The following is a 27,719-nucleotide window of genomic DNA, read 5'->3' on the forward strand; positions in this document are numbered from 1 at the left end:
GTGACTGCACGACTGCACCTGTACACCGTATAACAATTGAGTCGATAATGAAGAAATTTACAATATCTGAAGTTGACAATATGAAGTAGTTGATATTAGCGCGTTCTGCAATTGGCAGAAAATTAGTTTCAATGTTTGGGTTAGTCGTTTGTGGTTATTTCACTTTGTTTTATCATATAAAAATGTAATAGTCAATTAGATCAGATTATGATTGCAACTACTCAAAGAATAATTTCGACAAATTTCTGTGAATAAATGTGAATCGCGTGTGTTTTAGTGTGAGTGCTAGTCGCAGACTCCAAAAGTGAAGATGTCTTCAAAGAGGTACTTAATTATTTTTACTCTCAATTTCCAAATGCGTTCACTCACATTCTTTAAAAGGAGTGCTAAAAAATTGACAATGTTAACATAACCATGATAATAGTTTGATGTCATTCTTTTTTTTCATTTCAATAACTACTTTATTCATATTCATTAAAATATCAATAAAAATATCACCTACGGCTGTTATAATGTTACTCAGAATTTTCACTCAATTTTCTTTTTTTTATATTTTTCACTTATCAATGATAACATGTTTTTATGTGTTTCTTTTGTCAACTGAATTTTCAAGGAATTAATGTTTCCAATATGTGATACCATCACCTTATTTTACAAAAGTTATGAGGAAACGTTATTTTCTATTAATTTACTGCTTTCATACTTGAGAATTCTAAAATAAATAAATTTTTATTTTTTAAGTACATATTCTATCATGCATCAACATAGGTTATTAATAGTTTGGGAGCAACAGCTTACGAATCAATAACCAATTTTCGAATGACAAAAATAGAATGTGTGATTTCATTTTATTTAGATTGAGGCAGATTCAGTTGCAGATACTAATTTTGAATAGAAAATAACGCAATAATATATGTTACATGTTTATTTTGTCTAATGTATTTGTGTTTATTTACAGCGAGTTAAAAAAGTTGTCAGAAGAAAGTCTAACAAGACAACCCGAAGAAGTTTTTGACATTATCTGTAAACTTGGCGAGGGGTAGGTTAACTTTAAAATGGATATTGTCTGCTTCTTACTTGTAATTATTGAATAATTTTGAGTTTGCTTTTTTGTCAGATCTTATGGCTCCGTGTATAAAGCACTCCACAAAGAGAGTGGACAGGTACTCGCAATAAAACAAGTACCAGTCGACACAGACTTGCAGGAAATCATTAAAGAAATTTCTATAATGCAACAATGTGACTCCCCTTACGTTGTAAAATATTATGGAAGCTACTTCAAAAACACAGATTTATGGGTTTGTAAACTTTTCACTTTAATCAAATTCAATAATTATGAGTTGAAATTCAAAAAACAATAAGCAAATCCAATTACGTATTAATTATGGGGTCAATCCATTACATTCCGACTAATTTAAAAAAATTATAATACCTTGTAGAAATGAATTATTGTAAAATATAAATTTAAAGTATATGAGGTGCTGGAAACATACAGTTTACTACAAAAGTGTAAAAAGTGTATTAACAGTGACTACATTTATTATCACAAATTGATAAAAGTATTTCAAGTTGATTCAACATTATTACTTTATATTCTGTAAGTTTTTATTTCATTTAATTATTTTACTTTCTCATAATTTATGGATAAAAATCACTAAATTATATACCGATACTTTCATGTAAAACTAAACACTCTTTTAATTATATCTGTTTCATTTTATCTTACTATGTAAGTAAAAAGTTAAAATTGATATTTTAGGACTGGTTTCACTTATTAGTTTAAAATTTTCTTCAGTGTTTGAGAATAAGGTTTCAATTTTTTTTCAGCTGCTTTGCCAATAAATTTAAGGGCTGTGTTTTGGTGTGGGTAAAAAGTTGTTTTCGAACAGTGAGATATTTTAGATTGTTTTTATTACCCCATGCTTTAACGGTTGAAGGGAATGAGTCGAATGTGGGCTCATTTGAAAGATCATGATTTTAGTTTTAATTCTGATAACAGCAAAGTTTTTATCTCTTCAGAGGATTTTGCCTCACGAGTTTTCAAAATGTGCCAAAAACGTTGTTTTTAGAGGTTTCAACCCCATTTTTCTCAAAAACTTAACGTGATGGAGCATTTTGGACACCAGATTCGTATTCAGCATAAAATTCCCTTCGGAAACACCTAGTTGCATTCATTTTACCGATAAATATTTAAATTTGCATGCCTGTGTTATTTATTTAAAAATCTTTATGTAACTTTAAAATTATCAAAAAAACTTAGAGAATATTTGAAAACGAATGAATTCACCTATTATTGAACCTTTTTGCTTCCTCGTGGAGGAAGCTTTGTACTCCTTTCGTTTATAAAATTTTTAAAAATGGTGAAAACAAATTTTCCTCTATATAGAAACATGTTATATGTGATCCTGATCAATTGTCCGGATGTATGTGTGTGGATCGTTTTTGTGAACACGATATCTTTAACAGGTTTCAATGGATTTGAATAAAATTTGGTAGGCTTATTTAAAACATTAATCTCTCAAAAATGACGAAAGGATTTTTAAAAATACCCCAAAAAAAAAATTTTATCGTCTTTTTTCCATAAATTTCTTTTTAATTGAAAAAATTTAAGGTAATATATAATATAATCGTTTTCCTTACGTCAAGATGAATCGATTGATATAAATATAAAGTATAGATTTGATTGAAATTTAAAGAATTAATGAAAGTTAAAAAATCAAAAATTCACATTTTAGCTAAAAAATGTTGTGTTTATTTAAATTCATGTTTATATATGAAATAATTTTATTCCCTGCATTGAAACGAATTGGTTGGCATATATAAAGTATAGATTTGATTTAAAATTGAGCGGCCGGGAAGAAGAATTCGCCGAGCGCTCGGCTGGCTTCTATGTTGACAGTCAAACACCCAAAAATGCAGATAAAATTAAAATTCGATATTTTGATTTTTGAAAAGTACTACCTTGTAGGAAATAAAGAGGCGCATCTTTTTTTGCTTTGGATTTTTCTTGTCAAACGAATAGTTTAATTAATAATTTAAAAAAACTGATAAATTTTAATTTTCAAATTTCATTCAATTTTTAAACATAAATCGTCGTATCTTTGTCAAATCTTAATTAATTTGATTTTGAATTTTGCATACACACGCATTTTATTAAAAAAGTTCAATTGTTGAACACACACTTACCTTTGTCGACCAAAAGTCTGCGGGGAAGTTCAAAGTTGAAAAAACATCCAGTGAGACATTTGCGAATAACAACATAATGAAGTTTTCTGGAAAGTGTTAAACTAATTCATTCATTAGTTTAAAAAATATTGAAGATTCAAGATTCACACGTGGCGCGCTAGCGAGTCGCCGAACAGATAAAATCGCTAATCGATGCACTCAATAAAAGATGATTAGATTCTTACAAATTTTTCTTGTACATTATTATTATAAATTAATAACTTTAAATTATATAATTATTAAATAAATTTATTGTTTAAAAATTAAATTAATTAATTAAATTAATTTAAAAATTAAACAATTGAATTTATTCTTTCCGTGTTAAACTTATTTTATGTAAAAGTTCATAAATTTTTTTCATAAAAATAGGAATAAAATGTTTTATTTTAACACTGAAACACAATTTTTATTTATTATTAATAGTTTGTATTAATTATTTAAAAATAAATTGGACAAAGATACGACGATTTATGTTTAAAAATTGAAAGAAATTTGAAAATTAAAATTTATCAGTTTTTTTTAATTATTAATTAAACTATTCGTTTGACAAGAAAAATCGAAAGGAAAAAAAGATGCGCCTCTTTATTTCCTACAATGTAGTACTTTTCAAAAATCAAAATTTCGAATTTTAATTTTATCTGCATTTTTGGGTGTTTGACTGTCAACATAGAGGCCAGCCGACCCCCTCCTTGTTTATAAAATATTACGAAGTTATTGATGTTAAAAATCTATCTCTCCAAACATCCAGAAACAACAACTTAACACTTTTTTTAAAATTATACTAAAATTACTATTTATTATACTAATTAGTAATTACCTACACAAGCCTGCAAAAAAAAAGTTTCCGTTGTCAGAGATCAAGAAGTCATTTCCCGTAGTTTTTGGTGCGCTGAATCCTAATCTGACAAAGAAAACCTCCCATCACGTCAGGATTTCGGGAAAAGTGGGGGTAAAAGTCCCAAAAATTAAGTTTTTGGCAGTTTTTGAAAATTTCTACCGGGTAAATCCGACGTGCTAGAGACTTGGCATATGAATCAAATTAAAGCCTGAACCCCGTACTTTACGACGATATAGCGATATTGACAACAACAAAATAAATTAGCTGCGAAACATGGATTCGCTTGGAATTTGTCACTCGGGGGTTTTCGGGGTCGCGGATTACGGATAGGATGTCAGTTTTTTAAAATTAAAAATGGCGGATCCAATATGTCGGAATGAATCGATTTTGAAAAAAGCCGTCCGCCATATTGGATCCGCCATTTTGAATATCTGACATCATATCCGTAATCCGCGACCCCGAAAACCCCCGAGTGACAAATTCCAAGCGAATCCAAGTATTTTTTTAAATAGTTGTATTTACGAACAGTTGTGAGTCAATTTTTATGCTTGTCAACTTAAAAAAAACCATTTTTGACAGCTAATTTATTTTGTTGTTGTCAATATCGTCGTAAAATTCAGGGTTCAAGCTTTAATTTTATTCATATGCCAAGTCTCTAGCACGTCGGATTTACCCTGTAGAAATTTTCAAAAACTGCCAAAAACGTGATTTTTGGGATATTTACTCCCACTTTTCTCAAAATCCTGACGTGATGGGAGGTTTTCGTTGTCAGATTAGGATTCAGCGCACCAAAAGTTACGGGAAATGACTTCTTGATCTCTGAAAACGGAAATTTTGTTTTTTTTGCAGGCTTGTGTTATACTAAAAAAGTTGGCAGCGGTTTTTTTATTTATTTTCTACACAATAGTATATAATGCATCAAGGGTGGGAACTCCGAGTTTATTGACGAGCACAATGTTTTCGAACAAGCGGCTGCACAAGCTTTTTCTTCCATGTCCGAGTATTTTTAAGGTTGCGTACACCGTAGATGTACCGACGGAACCCTTATGGAAAGACTCGTGCGTCCGTTCCAGAAAAGGTGTCCCCCCCCCCTTAAATTCTACAATTGTGAATCTGGTGAGCTGCAATTCAGTACACATACGTATTTTTAGGAGTAGATTACAGGAAAAATATAGCGAACCCGAACGAAAGTCACGATTACGAGCCAGAGAGGAAAGAATTTGATTTTTTTCGAAAAAATTGCGAGAAATGACCATGTTCCCCCCTTAACTTCTATATTTTTAAATCTTATCAGCTGAAATTCTGTACACTTACGCATTTTTACGTGTAGATTACAGGAAAAATATAGCGAACCCGATTGGAAGTCACGGTTAGGAACTAGAAAGGAAAGAAATTGGTTTTTTTCGAAAAAATTGCAAAAAATGACCATGTCTAGAACCCTCGATTTAGTGCGAGTTTCACTCGCACTTGTCTGATTTTTTTTCCCTCTGACGACAGTTAACCTAAAGATTTTGAGTTACAACCCGCTTCGCACGCACAAAAACACAAGTGTTTTGAGCATGTGGTAAAAGTCTTGTGTATTTCTTAAATATCTAATTAAAAAGTTTTTCATACCTTATAGATTGTCATGGAGTATTGCGGAGCAGGATCCGTAAGTGATATTATGAGGTTAAGAAAAAAAACTCTTCAGGAAGACGAAATCGCTACAATTCTTTGTGATACACTCAAGGGTCTCGAATATCTTCACCTTAGACGAAAAATTCACAGGGACATTAAGGCTGGAAACATTTTGCTCAATAACGAAGGACACGCAAAGTTAGCCGACTTTGGCGTTGCTGGTCAATTAACGGTAATTATACTTTACATGTATCTAGCGACATTTTCCTGACACTTAAGGGTGTAGAAGCCAGTTTACCCTAATTTGCAGTATATTTTGTAACCGACAGATTTTGGCGTGAAAAATAACTTAAGGGGACTTTCTGGTTTAGAATTCCAAAAAAATAGATTTTTTTGCTTGAAAATGTTCCTTAGTATCATAAAATTACTATCCAAAAACGTATTTTAAACAATATGTAAAAAAACCAAAGATCATTCGATTCCTTATGGTTGAATTTTGAATTTATATATTACTGGTTGCCCGGAATCAAGTGCACTAAAAATAGGTACTTTTTGGAAGTCGCCACCTACAGCTACAAAAAACAGCTAAATACACTCAAACATTTTTTTTAAATTTTCTCTACGTAATGTGCAACAATGTCTAAAAAGAATTTTTGCAATTTCTTTAATAGTTTTCTTAGAATAAAAGTTTTAAAACGTGTCTTTTTTGTCAATTCTAAACCAGAAAGTTCCCTCAATTGAGTAGCTGCCTGCAATAACTCGCCGAGCGCTTGGCCGATCGCTCTAACGCCAGTCAAACGTTCAAAAACGTGAAAAAAATGAAAAATCAAAATTTTTATTTTTGAAAAGTGCAATCTTGTAGGACATAAGATGGCGCATCTTTTTTCCTTTGAGTTTTTTTTGTAGATCAAAAAATAGAGTTAATATATGCAAAACACTTCAAAATTTTATTTCACAAATTTCATTCAATTTTTAAACATAAATCATAGTATCTTTGACAAATTTCAATGAATCTTATTGAAAATTAATATACATACGTATTTAGGTCCATAGAAGACGACAACATAATCAAAAATATTAAAATCATCAATTGTTTATTTATAATTAATTGTAAATGAAGACTTGTCAATAATAATGTTTACTTACCTTTGTCGACATAAAGTGTGTGGGGAACTTCAGAGTTGAAGAAACTTCCAGTGAGACATTTGTTTATCATAATGTAAGGAAGCTTTTTGTAAAATTGAAAAACAATTTATCAACAACTTTAGAAAATATAGAACGTTTAAGAAAACATGCGCGACGCGCTAGCGAGTCTCCGCGCGAAGAATTGCAAACAAGAGTTGTAGAGGACCGAAAATACAGAAACAAATATTGTCACTACATTCTTAGAAATGATTTTCAAATAAAATATGTGTTAATTTTATGAAAATGCAAATTAAATTTGAACAACTGTTTTTTTAATATTTACTTAATAATCAATAGTTTTAAAATATTTTGGTGCTTGTATGTACTGTTTGTGCAGTTTGCAAATAAGTTTTTTAATAATTAATATTATGGTATATCTTTATTTTCTGTTTCTTCATTTTTTTAAGAAATTAGTGTATTGTTACATATCAACAGTGATAGTATGTTGGCTCCATTTTCAAAACATAATATATCACAACATAACATAACGTCCTTCTTAACTCTTGTGTGCAATTCTCCGCGCGGAGACTCGCTAGCGCGTCGCGCATGTTTTCTTAAACGTTCTATATTTTCTAAAGTTGTTGATAAATTGTTTTTCAATTTTACAAAAAACTTCCTTACATTATGATAAACAAATGTCTCACTGGAAGTTTCTTCAACTCTGAAGTTCCCCACACACTTTATGTCGACAAAGGTAAGTAAACATTATTATTGACAAGTCTTCATTTACAATTAATTATAAATAAACAATTGATGATTTTAATATTTTTGATTATGTTGTCGTCTTCTATGGACCTAAATACGTATGTATATTAATTTTCAATAAGATTCATTGAAATTTGTCAAAGATACTATGATTTATGTTTAAAAATTGAATGAAATTTGTGAAATAAAATTTTGAAGTGTTTTGCATATATTAACTCTATTTTTTGATCTACAAAAAAAACTCAAAGGAAAAAAGATGCGCCATCTTATGTCCTACAAGATTGCACTTTTCAAAAATCAAAATTTTGATTTTTCATTTTTTTCACGTTTTTGAACGTTTGACTGGCGTTAGAGCGATCGGCCAAGCGCTCGGCGAGTTATTGCAGGCAGCTACTCAATTGATGTCATCTTTTTCGCGAATGTAAGATACGTCGATTGATATACTTGCCAACTTTTTTATATTTTAAATTTAAGTTAGATAAAAGATTTAATATTTCACAGGATTAATACCCCGATTAATTTTTAATATTAGTTATTGACTTAAATCTCTATGAGGAAGCAAAGTGTTGATGAAATGACTACAAAACATATATAAATCTATGAGAAAGCAATATGTAGGGGAGAATGTGGAGTCATGCAACACGTTAATATTTTATAATAGCAATTAATGTGACAAATTTCAATTATTGTCAAATTCTTTTCTCGTTTAGAACTAACATTTTAAGTGGTACCCGTCATGTTTGCAAGCATTCTTCGTGTCTTTCCCATTATCTATGAATAATTCGAATGTTTTATGCAATTTAAATATTGTTCTTTAGTGAGATGAGACTTTTTGTCTTACATACGCGCGTAAAATGCAATTTCCAAGACCTGTAATGTTTTTCGTCAATTTTGAACGGTGTTGCACAACTCCGCACATTTTTTGAAAAATGGTAAACGCAGTATTTTCGAAAAACTTGCAAAATTTATATTATATATAATAGTTAAAAAAATAATTTTTATAATAGTTTTGATCCAAAAACAAAACCCGTTGCACAACTTCCCATTCTCCTCTCTACGCCTAATATCATCAGTACTATAACTTGACAGCGGTTTTTATCCTTAAAATCACTCCAACCTTCTGAAAAACATATTTATAATAGTTTTTTAAAATGTTTTTTAATAGTATGTATTATACAAAAAATTACACGGTTCCAATTTTCTTTCAGAGTAGTACGTAATCATTCTACATACGTTTGTAATTTAAACTTTTTCATTGAATATTGATTGTGATTAACTCCATTTTCAATCAAGTTTTCCCTTTTCAGAATCATCATTTTGATCAATTGAAACCAATCAGAAAATGATTAAAATCAGAATCTTTCGATTATTCTAACACTAGTCGTTTGTGATTCTAGATCCTTCAAATTACATAAATTAACCAGATTCTTGAAAAATTATTTATTATTTTAGAAAATTGCCTATAGTCGGAACAAAGGAATAAATTTAAAAAAAATCATTATTTCAAATTGGATGTTTTGTCTCGTTTTTCTCCACATTTACGCGCATCATTTACATGTTTGTTTTTGAGAAAAATTGTCATATAAAAAGCAGTGACGGTTCTACAAGTGATAAATTCACTTAAGAAGAATATATACTAGTTTCCCGAAAAGAAGGTAATATTCCCGTCACCCGAAAGTATTTTCTATATTTACCTCTGATAGAATGATGTGTACAAAAATTTTGTATAATTACTGTAGTTTTTTAATAACACATGTAAATAAAAACATTATAAATGTATTATAAATTGGTTAATATAGGACACAATGGCTAAACGAAATACCGTGATCGGTACACCATTTTGGATGGCGCCCGAAGTCATTCAAGAAATAGGTTATGACTGTGTGGCGGACATTTGGTCTCTTGGAATAACGGCGCTTGAAATGGCAGAGGGAAAACCACCGTACGGGGATATTCATCCGATGAGAGCAATTTTCATGATCCCTACGAAACCACCTCCCAGCTTTAGAGAACCTGATCAGTGGAGTCCAGAGTTTATAGATTTTGTGAGTGGGTGCCTTGTTAAAAACCCGGAAGAAAGAGCCACTGCCACTGAGTTATTGCACCATGAATTCATAGGTAGAGATCACTTTCACAAGTCAGAACTGCTGTGACCTATTTTCGAGACTTCATTTCTGATTAAGTTTTTGTTTTTTGAAGGCAATGCTAAACAACCAAGTATTCTCAGTCAAATGATCGCAGATGCGCATGAGATGAGAGAAAAACAAAGTGCACATAGAGCACATGTGATTAATAACGTGGCAATCAAGAGTCAACAAAACACAGAAGACTCGGTAAACATTTTTTATTTATTTAGCCCAGACCAGAGCAATTGTGTCGAATTTTCACTCACTTAAATTTCATGCTCTAATCTTTTGATATTTCCGTTCATGCACCTTGAATTAGTTTTCTTATATATTAACTTCTTGCAAAATATTTCCTCAGGACGAGGATGACTGCACAGGAACAATGAGACCTCTTCCAGAAGATTCAGGAACTCTAGTACCTTCCCACGATCTTCCGGACACAGGAACACTGGTTTCAGGGATTTTGGATCTGGGTACGATGGTTATTAACAGCGACACAGATACAGAAGCAACGATGAAAAGTTAGTTTATTAACTTGATAATTAATTCATGACAATTACACTCTATTTTTAACTCTTTAACGGCCAGCGGTACATATATGAACGATTCCACGTCAAGTGACCAAGTTCAAAATTTCAAATATCTAACATAAATAAACAACTTTAAATACCAAAGATTATTAATTTACTTTAAAAAAATGTAAGATTTGGACGGGGTAAAAGTTTCAAGCCTTTGTGTAACATGGCATATTTTAATAAGCAGTAGTTCCTTTAAAACGAACCAAACAAATTTCTTAAAATTGAAAAACGACACTTTGGAAATCAAACAAATAATCATAATAATATTTAAAAAAAGATTAATGAAAAAGAAAACAATTGAGATCCGTTAGTAATTTGAAAAAATAAAAAATAAATTTTTTAACGTTTTGGTCTAATGAGTTCTTGTCAATGAAGATAAATGACGAGCGAAACCAAGATGATGTTCAATAAAATATTTGTTTTCTTTATTAAAGAACATTAACAATTGTTTTAGAAAAGTAATTTGCTAAAAATTATACTTACACAGCCTGCGGGAAGAAACTCAGCCGTTAAAGGGTTAAATGATTATATTATTTCTTTCTAGTTCGTTTAATAAACAATATTGAAACACTTAAATTCGCTTCTTCAGGGCATAATACTGGTTCAGTTGAATCGGGAAAGAAATATCGGCCATTATTTTTGGATCACTTCGATACAAAAGAAGCACCAGAAATAGGAAAGGTAAATTTTTCTGTATGAAATTACTTTATTTGAAGTAATATAATTGTGAAATTTCTTTCAGGGGAATGGACAGATATTAGGAATGCATAATCCTGAAGTAGAGAATAAATTAGATTTACAGAATCCAATAGAATCTCAAAGGTTTCAAAATAATTTACAGTTGCAACTTAATCAAATTTCGCATCCAGTGCCAGAACCGCCTCATAATAACATATCTAAATTTCAAAATGCTTTCACGGAAAGGGATTTCGATTTTGTAAGTATTATCTTTCTTTCTTTAATCAAATAGCACGACTTACTTTAATGGATAAATATTTCCTAAAATTTTTTTGCGAATTTTTAGTAGATCGAAATTTTTGATAAAATAATCTTATCGTTCTTAATGACTGAATCAGAACGTCGTTAAATTTAAAAGAAAATTATAATATTTTCAAGTATAGGGAGTTCATAGGGATGGAGTTGAATCCGAAAAAGATTTACAAAGTAGCCTACTACTTAGTACGCGTGCGTTTTATTCTCGGTCGATTGCTATCTCTTCCTTGAATCCATATTTCTCCGCTTACGGAAACCACTAACTCGCATTCATGTTGAAAATCACGGTACAAGATTTTGACCATTTTCTTGTACAAGTTTAGTAGCTGAACTCCTACCATATCAGTTCTGCCGTCCGATTTAAAAGAGACACTATCTACATTTAAACTCAAACAGAGATATTAAAGAAAACGCGTTTGTATCTGGATCTGAGAATAAAATAAATAATTTTGAAATTAAGCTTATTGTTCTTAACTAAACGGGGTTGCTACGCATTTTGGAAAGAAGGTCAGATTAAGGAGAAAAAAATACTGTGAAGAGCTCAATACTATTTTAAAGTTCGCGCAATTTTCTTTCATTTTTATTCTGCCTCTTTCGAGGGAAGTCGTTGTATTTCGGGGAAAAGGAGCCAAAAGGTGCGATAAGGCATGGGTATCGCTGGACAGTGAGAAGGGATTGAAGGGTGGGGTGTCGAGTTCGCGGAAACAATAAAAGTAATCTTCGCACATGTCCCGCTCTCACTTTTTCCGGTTGATTTCAAAGCGACGTCTTTGCGGGTCGACGACAGCCCAAAGCTAAAATTCAAATTCTATATTAAATATATTAAATTATTAATTAAAATTGTCTCAAATACTTTATATTAAATTTGCGATATTTTTTTCTTTATATTTTTTAAAATAGTGGCGCTTTTTGGTGGTGCTTCCGTTTTTGGGATACGAGAGCGATACATGTGCGGAGGTCTTGGGATTAATCAAAAATTTTTTCTGAATTTGGGCCCTTTGACAATAGAGGAATTTTTGTGTTCAAAATATTGAGATATTCTGGATTGTGATATAATATATAATTGCTCATTGACAAATAATCCAGCGATACTCATCTGATATTGAGACCAGTTTCCAAACGACGCCTTCATCCCACAACGCAGTTAAATAATCACCGACTGGATAAGTTTTTATCATTTTTTTTAGTGATGCACGACAATACGAGAAAATCATTAACCTCGGTTAAAACTGTCAATGTTCGATTATTATTTTTAGACGATCATCTCGCGTTTTCATTTGTTAATTCTCGGATTGGATCGTCTCAAAATCCTACCGAGAACAAGCAAACTTCTCGAAAATGTCAAAAATAGGGTGCTAATTTTTTTAAATTAAATTTTTTCATTTTAACAAATCAAGTATGTAAATTTATTTACACATTTCTCCTAAAGAATTTTTTTTATTTTTGCGTAGATATTTCAACTAGTTAATAAAAATTGTAATAGCAAAATAAACATAAATTTACTTATCTCATAATAATTATTAAATTTGTTTGCAAATTTTATAGTTATTGAGGAGTATTTTTATTTCTTATGTAATTTATTAAAACAATTTAAATTTTATTAATTTTTAAGTATTCCTGTTTATAATAAATGTTAACATTTAAATTTAAAAGTTAGAATATTCCTCGAATTCAAAGCAAAAGGGTAATTTATTTGTATAATTTTTTTGAAATCAAACAATTTTTTTAAACAAAACTAATTAACCGGTATTTCTTTCAATTGTATATTTTTTCACAATTAAACTTTTTTGAAAATTTGCATATTCGACATAACCTTATAAGGCTACACAATTTTTCATATTTTCCCGATAATATATAGGCTTTTCTGAACAAATTGTTTTTCCTCAGTAAAATATAATATCTCAAAATGGATTTCTTGGTTTATTTTTCAAATGACCACCAGATTTTTTAAAAAAGTTTTTTTTGATTCCTATAAAAACATGAAATTGATGCTTGACATTTTTTTGATAAACGTTTCTCGGATCGTGTCGCTCGAATGAATCACTAATTTTTTTTATATACTTCAATACAATCTTTTTTCATTTTTTATATCAGTTTTGATCCACTCATCCTCCCTTATAATTGAGGATCATCTTCATACAATTTCTTATCTTATTTTTTGAAACATCTAATATTTTTTGAGTTATCAATATAGTTTTAATTTAATTTTATTTATTATTTGTACGGAAATCTAGGACAACTTTAAACAATTATAATTTGATTGAATGAATGGATGAGTGAGACAAGATATTTTAAAGTTTAATTTTTGTATGTATTTATGATTGTCATTCGATTGTTTTATATTGACTGATTCAAATATATCATTTATCTAATTCATTCGCATATTGTCATATTTTTTTTATTATTTAAATTTATATTAAAATTTCTATTCTTAATCAATTTTCAAATAACTGTTAATTTTTATTATTTCAATCGGGTTAAGGAGAAAAAAATACTGAAAACCCTCAAAAACACGTTTTTTGGAGACTCTACCCCCATTTTACTTAAAATCCTGACGTGATCACAACAATCAATTTTTCTCGGCATTTCAAGTGGCGGTGATTTGGTTGGCGATACCGGAATTGGTTTATCAACATTTACACCGCCAATAGTCACTGTTGGTTTAATTTTTTTTTATCATCCTCACCTTCTCGGTGGAATTTTTTCTTGGGTTTTCATTATTGTTACCGTTGACAAATTCTGTTGACTTGAATTATTTAACATTTTTACTGTCGTCGTCGATATTTATGATTTTGCAGTATAATTTGAAATTGTTGTTTTATTATTTTTATTTTTCAATAATTTATCGTCCAATTATCATGTAGATAGCTGATGGCAGATCTTTTAAATCGGATGACAAAGTTCTGGTCAGTTCCTGTACAAAAAATTATACATGTACAATTTTTTGAGTTAAATAAGATTGTACATGTTCATATACATGTCATTTGTGAAAAATTGTACACATTTTAGAAAAGTATAAGCTGTAATTAATGGGACTATCTCTAATTACACATGCTACGTCTTTAAAGTTTTCATTTTTAATATTACACAGAGATGCATAAACATACACAAGAACATGAACGTGTTCATAAAGTGAACGTTTTCGACAAACAATAATTAATTTAATTTATGAATAAGTACATTATCAGACGTGTTTTAAGAAAATGTACATGAACCAAAACTGGTAGGAGTTAAGCCACAGGGATAACACATGTTATTGTATTCTGATTTGGTTCGCCGTTAGGACATTCCTTTATTTGGTTGAATAATTCTCCTGACACGAGAACTCCATGCTTAAGATAGGATTAAATAAATTTTAATAGTTTATTTTTGGTATTGTTTGAATAAGCAACCTAGTTCACGAAACTGGATAAGAACATATATTTTTTTAACATTTTTATTTATCTTTATAAACAAAATCATGGATTTGATCCACTAGAAGTTCGGCATACACTGGGACTTGAAAGAAAGATTTGTTCACTAGACTTTGAAATTCAAATAGCATAAAAATACAAATTTCATTCAAAAGTTTCAAAAAGTTGAAAAGTTTTTGCGCTGCGCAAAGATTCTGTATTATTGTTCAAAATTTGATTCCAATGTCAGTTTTTCAAAATTCAAAATGTCAGACGACTTTTTTGAAAATCGATCCAATTTGCCTGAAAATTGTTAATCGGGGGTTTTCGGGTTGTTAATTACAAATCCGATTTCAATTTTTCAAAATTCAATTGGCGGATCTAATAAATAAAAGTAGAAAAAATATCCTTCTACAATGCTAAAAGATATGTACTCCGCTTGTTGAGATTTGTGTTTTTTTCATGTTAATCAGCGAATCCAAAATCCTCCAAGTAACAAAAAGTCGTTCGCCACATTGAATTTGCCATTTAAAATTTTTGAAAGACTTAGCGACCACGACAATCCGCGAGTAACAATTTTCAGGCAAATTGGATCGATTTTCAAAATAAGTCGAAGATTCGAAAAAAGAAGTTGTTAACAATATTTAACTTTTTTTTATTTAATTTGAAAACGAAAAACAGGAGCGTATTCATCATATCTCAGACTTTCTAGAAATCATTTTGCTTTTTGCTTTTTAGAGATTTTTGATTTTTTTATTTCAATTTTTATTATAACCATTTGTTTACGTTAACACTACAGTATCAATATTTCATATAATTAATTATATATTTACCAAGGGCGATGTATTTTTAAAAAAAAATAACACTTTAACGTTTCAAAGCCGAAAATCAATACTACCATTTTATCAACACCCTCCTTTATTCTATAATATGTAAAGAATTATAGTTTTATGGCTTTAGGGCCAATCACTAAAAATGCCCCTATGCAATTATATATCTTAAAGTTTAATAATCGTCATTTGTTTTTTCGCTTTGAACAATGGATTCTAGCCAAAAAATATTTAGTTTTAGTTTTTTAAATATAATTATTTCAGCACTAAAGGAAAATGGATCATGCAAAAAAATTATTGTTTCTAAACATATTTCGATCATTTATATCTATAAATCAAATGGGTGCATGTAATTTAAAAATTTTCATATTTATACTGTTACATCGTCCTTTTCTCAAGATTTGTCCATATGTTACAAAAAAATCAATGTAGAATTAAAAAATTTGTATAAAATAAAATTTCACTGAAGAGGGCTTATATCAAGGCCGAAACGTTTGGATAAAATGTAACTTCCTTTATTCATAGTTCCTAAAGCCACAAAAAAGTTCTTATTTATACTTTTCATCATAAGACCGCAAAAATATTCTTTTAAATTATTCTACAATAGAAAAATTACAATATTAGGTATAAAAAAGTATCAAATTATACACCTGAATGTTTTTCGACTCCAAAATTTAAAAATTTTGTCGAAAAGAGTTATTTTTTTTTAAATGAATCGTCTTTGGTGATCATAAAATGAAATATACCTAAAGTATGGAAACTTGCAAAGATCTCAAAAAGTACGCATTTTCGTGAAAAATATTCAATACAAAAGATGTACATTTTTGAACCCAAAAAATTGGGCCCGGGACCAAACAGTGAAAAAAGTAGTATCACGAAAATGCGTACTTTTCAAGATTTTTGCAAGATTGACGTTCCAGTGTATAGAATTTTAGGGAATATTTACGTAGAATATCTATTGTGATCCTAATGACTAGTATTTATTCCGCAAAGAATTTGAAAAAGCGAAAGCTTTCTATCGCCATAACAGGCATCATGAAAACACTTTAATATAGATAAACAACTATATCCTGCAGCTGAAGTTTCTCTCGTACGAGGAACTGCAGCAACGAATGGCGAGTCTAGACGCCGAGATGGAAAGAGAAATCGACGAGCTTAGAAGAAGGTATCAAACCAAGAGACAGCCAATACTCGACGCCATGGACACTAAGCGTAAACGTCAACAGAACTTCTAACAGTGATGTACTCTGTTTTTGTGTGAATGAAGCACGTGTGTGATAGGACAAAGGTGTACAGTTGTACAAATTCGTAGATTTTATTCTATAGTTCTCCCCGACTTTCTCAAATTTGGTCAAACTAAATAGGAGAAAAATTAATTCAATGTGAAAATTTAATTTTTATCCTTGCCTTTGTTGTTGAGCGATCAATTTCGTAATTAAGGCAAGAGGAAGAAAAACTGTTATGTTGAAAATCAAAAGAAATAATTGTTATTCCGTTAATATATTATTTTTTATTGTAAAGATGCAATTTTTTGAGATTTTACAAAACCTTGATTTAGAAAACGAAAATTGTAATATAGGTTAAGTCTTGGAGGTTTTTGTTTAATTCTTTTTTAAATTTGAAAAATCCATGTTTCAAAGATATAACTCGAAAGGTTAGAAAATTTTTTTCATTTATTTGCAAGCAAAGCATTTTTTTAAACAATCATCAACTAAATTCTCAAATCTCTACATTATTTTCAAGGTACAGACGTTGATGAAAATTTTGTTTGAATAAATTTTCAACAATCAAAACTGTTCTAAAAACCATTTTGGATTTTAAACTTGAAATCGATTTTGAAACCTATTTTTAACGGCACTGCTTGCAAGTGTCAACTATTGATTTATTAATATGTATTTATTGAAATATTTGAGAAATCTTAATACTAGCCACTAAAAATAGTGAGTCACTTTAAAGTATTTTCATTTGTCAGGTCAATTATACTTTTCTTATTTTTGAAGTAAAATGAGTTAAACAATTTTAGACTAGCTGCACATGTTTGTTAAAGAAGCAACCATTAAGAAATTCAACAAATGTTATTTAGATATAGATGATAATAGATTTTTATTCAATTAATCTATAGTGTGTGATAATAAAAACGTATATGTAAGATATACCTGCGAGGATTAGTTACATAAACAGAAGTTTATTTCTCTCTGTCAGTCTCACTCTTATGAGCTAATTGACTGCGGAAGCAAGAAACATTTAAGGGCAATAGGTGAACATATAAAATCCATAAATATCATAATAAAATGAGAAAAAATAAAAAAGAACTTTATAAAAGAAGTACATACGTTCATTTTACGAACGTTATGCTTCCTCATAGATAATTTAAAAAGGTTATTTAATAATCAAAGCTAAATTTACAAAATTAAATATTTTTTAAATGTATTTAAAAAATTTTTAAAAATAGGTAAAAATAATTGTGTGGATTTTTTTCAAATCCTACTAAATTTCAGGATAATCCGTCAAAGCGTTTTGTAATTTGAACCAATTCGGTTTACTAGTTTCAGTTCAGTACGTAAAAACGTTGTTACGAGAAAAATATTAAGGAATGTACTTTGTATTTCAAGTCAAATTTTTTGATTGTAAATTCTACTTTTTTTACACACGCTTCATATTCTTCGAAAGAAATAAAAGCACTTATTGTGTACGCGTTCTTTAGACATTAAGTCTTTTAAAATACTATTGAAACGGTTTTTTTTCGTTAGAAATTTCTATTTCGCATGAAATATAAGTCGCTTTATACTACAAAGTCATTAACTGTAGAAAGTTGTTTTGTGAGATGAATTGAGACATCTTATACTACAGCTACATCAGTTAGTAACTATCGAAAATGATTGCAAAGTACTCCATACTAATTTTTTTTGTAATTATTCGTAATTTACTAGTTGGTAAATGTTGATATTTTGTTAAACGTTATTTGCTATTATTGTTATCATTGTCATTGATGTTTACAAAATATTTTAATTATTATAAATATTTTTCTTACTATTTATTAAAACAACTTTAATCTTTATAATATTTATTCTGAGCTAAGCAGACGTTTCACAACTATTCCTCTTTTCTTGCTCTTCGATTTTTTGGCAAGATTCACACAAGCTTAAATATAACATCACCGTCTCAATTGTAATATTTGCAAATTTTTCTTTTAGTTCTATCTGTTTCGTCCACTATGTCCAACATTTAAATGAGCATTATGAATAATATCAAAAATATCTTCATTCGTCACAAAATTCTTCAATTTACTATTTTTAGAAAGTAAATAAATTTTTTTTTCTTTTCCAGTTGAAATTACGTCGTACCTCTTGAGTCATCGATAATCCATACATGTTTTTTTTTAATTTCATTTTAGCATCATCTTGCACAATTTCAATATATTCTTCCTTGGATAAACAGAAGGAATTATTATTTATTGCATTTATAATATTTTCTGACAATTCATTAAATTTTTTTTCATTTCAATACATTCACTCATTTTTATTTCATGTAATTAAAATTAAAATTTAATTAAACTAACAATTTAGCTATCAAAAGCACACTGAAAGAATAAATTTAAGAGTGACAATATAAACATTCTACTTTTACAAATCTGTTCACTTTGTATAAGTTTGATTTGTATCTCATTGAAATGTTTACAAAAATAAAATATCAACATTTACCAACTAACGCTGGTCAGTGTGCACATTTACCAATTTACTTGGTAAATATACGTAATTTTTTCATTAATTTAAAAATTTCTCACATTCACCAAATAGCCCGGTATTATATAAGAAATATTTCAGCGTTCGTCGCATAAATATTTTTTAAAATATTTTGTAAATTTTCAACTTCAATGAACTTTTATGAGTCAAAATTTTTTTGAAATATTTCCTGAATATTGCAGAGTTTTCATATGTAATATTGCAGAAGTATTAAGTATAATAATTCAGCAAAATTGCACGGCAATATTTCTCAATGGCTGACATTTTCCTGTTTTCATCAATATTTTATGAACCTCTCATTGAAATATTTCAAATCTTTCAATGAAAGATATAGAAAATATAATGTACTGTATGGGATGCATTATTACATTTTCTTTAAATGCAAAAATATGGGATTTCATGTGAAGTGATCAAGAAAAAAAATTCCTTTAATGTTTATTGAGTGGAAAAGGATAAAAATTTTAGGCGTCATTGTTAATTTCTCTTAAATTAAATTTTTAAAAAATTAAAAAATAATTAAATAAAAAAATGTTATTTTGAGAGGAAGACATGATTTTTTAAAAGGTCGATAACCATTTTTTTAGTACAAAAAGTGGTCGAATTTTCATGAAATTGAGTATCTTAATGGTTTTGATTTTCTGAATCGAAATTAAAAATTGCGATCGGTTATTTTGAATTTTGATACTATATTTGGATTCAGAGATCTAAAATACCTTAAGGTTCCAAGTTTTTATAGAAAATTGAAAAACTGTTAATTAATGTTTCTACGTTGTGGCCATTGTAGTCATGAACAGTTAAAAGTTGTTTTAAAAAACAGTAAAAATACTTGTATAGCGAAAAAAATTAAAAGCCATAACATTTTCATATCAATAAGACCACGATTAAAGAAAATTTTTACCTCTTGGTCGCTTCACTTAAAGTCTCTCAAATAAAGGTTTTAGTTTTTTCCTTTAATACAAAAATAGAAGAATGCGAAAACTTAGAACCTACAGTAAATAATTCAACACAGAAGATAATTGGTTTTATATCAGTCGTCCTATTTATAAACAATTTTCACGACGATTAATAAACTCTGCTATGATGCAATCAAATAGGCAAACTATTCATTTATTCTATGATTTTCCAAAATTACTAAAGTACCAGCATTTTGCAACATTTATTAGTCTTTAATACCACTTTTTTCTTTCGGTCTATTCGTTGAATGAATCAAGAGTTCGGAACATTCATTCGGTGAATTTTTTTATTTTTAATTAGTATAATTTATTTTTATTTTTTAAAACATGTTAGATTTTTGCAAAAGTTTATGTATGTTTCTTCGCAGCTCCTTTTTTCTCTATAGAGGTCACTGACAGTAAAAACGAACTATAAATTGAAAGAATTTTTGAATTTCTGCTAAAAGAAAGTTGCATGTAGTAATTCGAAGAAATTAAAACATTTTCTAGTTCGATTGAAATAATTATTATTAGCATTTCATTTCTTTCTGTCGATTCCCTTAAATTCTTCTCTCGGATTCACCACTTTCATTTGCGAAGTGGGACCAAATATAATTTAATATTGTTAAAACATCTTTTTCTTTTTTTCGACTACTTTAAAATATATAACGTTTTCGCTTATGATTTTTAGAGCTTGTCTCTAGTTTGCAATAAATTTTTGTTAAGTTCACTTATAAAATTACTGTAACTTTACAGTAAGATATGATATGTCTAGTTTTAATTTTTCTTTTCCAAATTCCATTTTCTTGTGAAAACTTGTAACTCGTGGCCTACGATTCAAATACTTGCAACAATTAATGTGATAGGTACTAAAAACGTTGGTATTCGAAAGAGAGCTTCAATTTGACCAGTAAGAAAATAAATATAAATTACAGTAAACATTGTAAATCATAAGCATATTTTTATTACAAGATAATGGAACTTGTAAAATGAAAAAAAATAGAATACTGAATTATGTTTCATTCCTTTTTGGAAAGTGAAGAATCTGCGACGAGGAACATTTGGGGAATCGAACAAAAAGAATGTTCCAAGCCGTTAATGGTTGCAATTAATTTTTGTGTGCAAGAAATTTTCTTTTCCTTGAGTGATATAGTGGAATGTTTTAGAGAGCTTCTTAATAAGTAACGCTTGTCTTTTTTTGTAAATTTCTTTTACTTCTTTCCTTCATTACGAAAAAACTAAAAGTATATTTGTGTATAACTAATTACAATTAAAGAGTACTACCTTTTTGTATTTTACTAATGATAATAATAATATTAATAATAATAATAATAATAATAATAATAATAGTAATAATTCCGATTGACCTGATGCAATGATAATACCGAGAAATCTTTTTAATGTCTGGCTGTTGTTTTATGCTAGAAGCCTATAAAAACAGAAAGTTTGATCTAAGATTTGTTATCACAACACGGAAAATTGTATTGTATAAATGAAAATAGGAGCGTTACATCTTATTTGAATACAACACAATTTTCTGTGAATTAGGAATAATTCTGGAGACTTCCCAGTGGCTTGTGAAATGTAGATTTTTAGATGTAAGTTTATAACTTTATACGAGAGAGAATAATAATGAAATATACATAAATATGAGGAGAACTCAATTTTAATATTACTTATAAAGCACTTAGCATATTGAAGGCGTTAGTTATTAAAATAGTTATTGAATTTAATTTTTGATATTTAATTAGAATCCAATAATGTTCCTGTTAGTAAGAAATTTCATTTGACGTAAAAATGCATGACTCCAAGTGCAAAGTGCCAATTGTAACATGTTCGAGTTTATTTGCTTTTAAGAAAATGTAATGTAGATTATGTAGAGAATGAATTGTGGTGATTCTTCTGAAATTGACCTTTAATACAATCAAGTATCGCAACTATAAGATTACTGGAAATTTCACGTCTACTATCGACTGTGTACCGCGTCCGAGTTGTATCCCCACTTCTTTCTCAAGACTATAGGGATTCATTCTCATTATTATTATTTGTATTATTAAGGTATACACTACCTCATGATTGTAAAGACATGATATTCAAATCTAAAGAAAAACATTTATTTTATTTCACTTTTTAATTTAAACAAGAAATTTTTATAAATAAAACAAAATTTCTATTAATTTTAAAACAGGCGTTTTCGATAAAATAACGAACTTTTTAACTGATTAATTTAATTGAATAGCAATTTTTTCAAAAAAAATAAAGGTGTTATCCAGATCAATAATAATTCCAAATTCACTCGAACTGAAGAAGCATCGTAAAGCACAATAAAATATTAATAAATATATAATTTTGCTAATTCCGTATTCTTCCTGCAGAAAAAAAGCAATTAAATATTTGCTTTTTGTTGACGTCTTTTTTCTATAATAATTATGAAAACAATTAAAATTTATAGTTCAAAGGGGAAATACCACTTGTAAGGCGAAAAAAAGTGTTTATCAAGAATTTTTTTCTAATAAACCGTTAAATTTTTTAAAAAATATTATTTATATATATTTTATTTAATTTCCGAAAAAAAAATTATTACAATCTGTGTCAGTAATGAGCCATGAATGAGGCTTCCAAAAGAACTTGATGAGTGGTGACCAAAAATTTGAAAATATGGTTTGTTTGAAATGCAAAAATTAAATTGTTTTACATTAATTACAAGATTTTTTTTCTTACTAATCGAAGGATTAAAATTTTTTTACATATTTAACAAAACGGCGATCTGTTAAAGTTAAAAGTTTGATTTTTGTTAAAAAATAAGGTGGGTTTTCAGCAGATTAATAACTCTAGATTATTATATACTAATGAAGCATATTAAATCTTTTATAAGTTCAACGTTCATGGTTGAAATGAGACTTGCTGTATATCTCATTCATTTTTTACCAGATAAACTAAGAAATTTACAGACACACTTCTAAAAATATATAGCTTAAGAAAATGCAAAAAATCAATTTTTTGAAATTTACAGGAGGTGTTCCCCCTTTAAACAAATTAGGTAAAAATTACAATTCTATTTCCTTCTTTTAAATATTAATAAACTACCATCATACGCAACTCGGACTAAGGTTTGTCGATAAAAAGTAAACTGTATCGGTACTTGAAGTCGTCAATCCAACACTGACAGCAACTTCAAGAAACAAGTTTTGATCCAAATTGTCGAGGGTTTTTTAATTAATTATAAAACATTGCTGTAATATATTGCATATGCAGGTATAACCAGAGATAAAAAGATCAAATTATTTAAGTATTGAGCGCATGTGATATTGAATAAAAATTGGTGAAATAACTTTATATCAAAAATACTTTTAATTATTAGAACTAATTTCACAATTAAATCAGTCTGTTTTGTATATCTTATGTTAGCAGTTTCCACAAATTAGTTTTTTTATTATATTAACGCTGATTTAACAAAATTTACATGGGGTCGAATCATTATTACCACACTCCGTTGGTCCTTCTTGTTTTCATAATTATATACGGGAAAAAATTAACATTATTATTCTCATTAAGAATTAAAATTTTATAACATTTAACTACTCTAATGTTAAAAGATTCATCCAAAGATTCACTACTATAGAATAACTCCAAATAAAAGTGTAACCCTCAGGGTATTAACTGCGTTAGAAACCCTGGCGCATTTTCAAAGTTACGTCATGTTTAAAAAAGTCAACGAAGGGGACCCGGGGTAAAAAATTTTTGATCCCTAACTGTATGTGACTTTTCAAGCAGATTTAGTCAATATATGCTTCTTATTCTAGCTGTACGCATTCTAATTTTAATTAAAGTTCAAATAATTTTTTAGTCTAATCTGTTGTTAAATTATGCTATTCTTATCAATTGTATATACATCAAGTGTTTTTTGCATTATACAATAATTTTTTTATGAGATTTGTGATGAATTTCCCAACTTCAAAAATCGCGTATTTTCAAACTTCGAAAAATAGTGTATTAAGCAACAAGAGTTGCTTAATTACTATCAATCCTTGCTGCTTAATATACTATTATAGAATAGATTAAAAATCGGCTGACGCTATCTTAAAGTTAAACTACCTGAAATATTTTTATATTTTTCAATATTGTCTATGACAAGAAAATGTGAAAATAAATAATCTCTTGAAAAGGAACAATAATAACTTTAGTAAATAAATAATATCACAAATCTGAGAAAATTCACGATTCATTTATGAAAATTTGTTTTTCATTGACGAATTACAGTTGATCAAAGTTGCAGGGATAGGTTAACACATGTCAGTTCCTACATAAAGTTAACACTTTATAGTCAGTACCCTGAGGGTTAAGTCAACTTAAAACTACCAAAAGTAGATTATATATTTATATGCTATTAAATTTAATGACTATTATTACAATACATTTAACATTTAGATTACCTGCCATACATACTTCTTTACCAATGTTTTATGAGCTTGACGAATTGAAAATTTTGAAAAAATTACATCACCAAAGTAATTTTTAAGCAAGGTTTTCAATTGACGACAATTATTTCTTAAAATAATTTCGTATTTTATATTTACACCTTGCTATATTAAGCATAAGAGATTGGATAAATGTAAGAACTTTTATTATCTTAAACACTAGTTTTTGTATATGAGCAATTCCACGTGAGATTGAGGGGTCTATCCTCCAATTCCTTGTATTCTACGTTTTTGGGTAGAGGTTATGTGTCTAATTGAGTAAAAAAAAATTTTGAAAAAAAATATTTATTATTTTTTGAGATATTTGCATTAAAAAATTAGTGCAACTTTTTTTTCAATTATTCATAACTTTTTCACTTTTAGTCCTAGCAAAAAGTTTCTTTTCCTTTTTTTGCTCAGAAAATATTAAAGTTTAAGAAAAAAAAATTTGGATCATCTAATTGTGTGTCCAGAAAAGAATATTAAGAATCGAAAATTAATTTTAAAATGTTATTTAGAGAAAGACCGTAAAATACCGTGCCGAGATGGTAGGAAACCTACGCCAAGTTGTGCCGTGGGGTGCTCAAAAAGCGATTTTCAATAATCATCTGTTAATAATTTATATTGTTAAAAATGCTATTTGCAATGGTCTTATTTGACACAGAATTAGATGATCTTCAAAACAAAAAATTAACTGTTTATCGTCACTCTTTCAAATGTTATTAATTATTTAAATAATTATTATTATTAATTATTAATATAAAATCCGTTCATCCGAAATAGTTCATATAGGGCTCGTTGGATGCGGATTTTGATAAGCATTAAAATGGCGTTTTTAAAATTATTCTAATTTTATTTGTTCGTAAAATATTTCATTTTTTATTAAATTTTATTAATTAATTAATTATTATCTCGAAAACAAAAAATAGGGTATTCGTCAAATTTGGCACATGTCTTTGGCTCATATTAATGAATGTCATGAATTTTTTTAGCTTAAACGGAGCCCGATAACAAGTTTAAAAATTAAAAACAAATTTAATTTTTTAAATAAATAAATTTAAAAAATTCAATTTTCTAAAATTAATTTTTGTTTCTTAAACTTGAATATTTTCTGAGCAAAAAACGTTTAAGAAACTTTTTGCTTGGAATAAAAGTGAAAAAGTTATGAATAATTGAAAAAAAAGTTGCACTAATTTTTTAATGCAAATATCTCGAAAAATAATAAATATTTTTTTTCAAAATTTTTTTTTACTCAATTAGACACATAACCTCTACCCAAAAACGTAGTATACAAGGAATTGGAGGATAGACCCCTCAATCTCACGTGGAATTGCTCATATGACCTTGTCATAAAATTAAAAACGTACTAGTAAGCACGAATTGTCACATATTAACTGTAAATTCAAACACACGCTGAATTACAGCGAATTAGGCTGCACCGTAAAGGATTTCTGACAATGAATTAGAATGAATTTAAATTATCATCTTCACTTACAGCAGAATTCATGGAGGTTATAAGTCAATTTATCGCAATTCTTTTTTACTTTCTGGCATGTTATAAATGTTTAATTTACCATTTTTAATTAAAGAGAAAAGACTGATTCAAAAACTACTATTTATTAATTTTTCCGCAAAATTCTCTTTATACTTTAATTCAACTTCTCGAAAAAATGTTTTCGAAAAAAATCTATACATTTTCAAAGAATTACCCATTTATTTATACATTTTATCAGATTTTATATATTCTATAATAAGTACCTATTTAAATAAAAAACTATACTATAATTAATCAATAGTTAATTTACAATTTAATATATATTTAAATTTTTTCAGTAGTTTTAATATATTTGATATTTTTCTTTAACAATTTCTTTTACGGTTACTGCACCAGTATTAGAGAAGAATAATTTTAATTACGTTGTGGAGAACAAATTAAAAATTTCAACTGTATATTTAGTTGTTTTCGTCATAGAACATTAAATAAATTTTTTTTTAATTTCCATATAATTAATTTATAACTTTATTTCAACATTGATAATAGTCACTTCCTAAGCAATAAGTTTAGAATATAATTGAAGATTATATTTATATATAAGACTTATTTCATAAAATCAACATGAAATTTCAACACCTTTTTCGTTTAAAGAATAATGAAAAAAGTTTCGATTTGTCAAATTCAGATTAAAAAAATAATTTGCTTAAAATTACTCACTGGTGCATGCACCCTACGAGAAGTTTTTGAAGAAATGAGATAAAACGAGACAATTTGAGATGAAAGAATCAAATGAATAAGTCAGATTCTCAGTATCGATCATAAATTCTTCGTTCTTTAATTGTTTTTTCAATTGTAAAAAATAGCATTACGAGGTAGAATATAAATAGATATTTGCAACTCTGCTGTTTCAATCATATATTTTTTCAATTAAAAAAAATCGATTTAGATTTTTCATAAGCTCTACAATGATTTAAAAAAGAAATATAAAAAAGTAGCCAATATGTTTCTAAAACAAAGCGAAAATGGTCAATTTCATAAGAATCATTAATTTTAATGACAGAAAAAACAAAGAATTTTTATTGTTTGTAGTTTTTAATTGTATCTCATAACTCAAGAGCACAAAAACTTGAAAAATGTAATTTTATATTTTCGGATAAATATGACCGGCAAAGTTTATTGTATAATGTGATTCAAACTGATGCCTGAGAAAGATATCTTCGATGTCTTGTTCACACCACAGAAAAATATGATATTTTTGATATAGAACAAAAACACATTTCTTATAGAAACAAAGTTTGTTTCTAAAAGTTTCAGTCGTTATTACCAAAATTATTTGTAACCTAAAAATTTAATCCTAATTTCGTACATGTATTTATGTATGTATGAGTGTCTGTAGACAAATTGCATTGTTTTTAATTCTTTCACTGACAAATTTTTTAAATGCTTAAATTACACTTTAGAAATGTTGGTGATTAAATGATTCTTGTACGGTATATACAAATTTATTAACTTCTTACTTTTATAATCATCAATTTACAGGATGAAATATGCTACATATTGTATTGATATCATATTACAAACATGATCATTTATTTAAAACTTA

The 27,719-nt window shown here is 28.3% G+C and overlaps 1 protein-coding gene across 6 annotated transcripts; it reads left to right on the forward strand.

Annotated features, from left to right (window-relative positions):
* On the forward strand, window positions 1–27,719 carry LOC127278527 (serine/threonine-protein kinase 3). Of its 6 annotated transcripts, none has more exons than XM_051300271.1 (11): window positions 1–139; window positions 278–324; window positions 959–1,039; window positions 1,118–1,298; window positions 5,685–5,912; window positions 9,370–9,688; window positions 9,770–9,903; window positions 10,055–10,217; window positions 10,864–10,955; window positions 11,017–11,211; window positions 16,545–27,719. In XM_051300271.1, the coding sequence occupies exons 2-11, from the start codon at window positions 311–313 to the stop codon at window positions 16,722–16,724; spliced, it is 1,587 nt and encodes a 528-aa protein (XP_051156228.1). In that variant the 5' UTR covers window positions 1–139; window positions 278–310; the 3' UTR covers window positions 16,725–27,719. The 6 variants fall into 6 exon arrangements, with proteins under 6 accessions (XP_051156228.1, XP_051156231.1, XP_051156226.1 ...); XM_051300272.1 differs by having other exon boundaries at window positions 33–184; XM_051300274.1 differs by lacking the exon at window positions 16,545–27,719 and adding an exon at window positions 12,168–12,637 and having other exon boundaries at window positions 31–324.

This window comes from Leptopilina boulardi, unplaced genomic scaffold (genome assembly GCF_019393585.1).
Source record: "Leptopilina boulardi isolate dan_hultmark-lab unplaced genomic scaffold, ZJU_Lbou_2.1 LbouV2_204, whole genome shotgun sequence".
Classification (NCBI taxonomy): Eukaryota; Metazoa; Arthropoda; class Insecta; order Hymenoptera; family Figitidae; genus Leptopilina; species Leptopilina boulardi.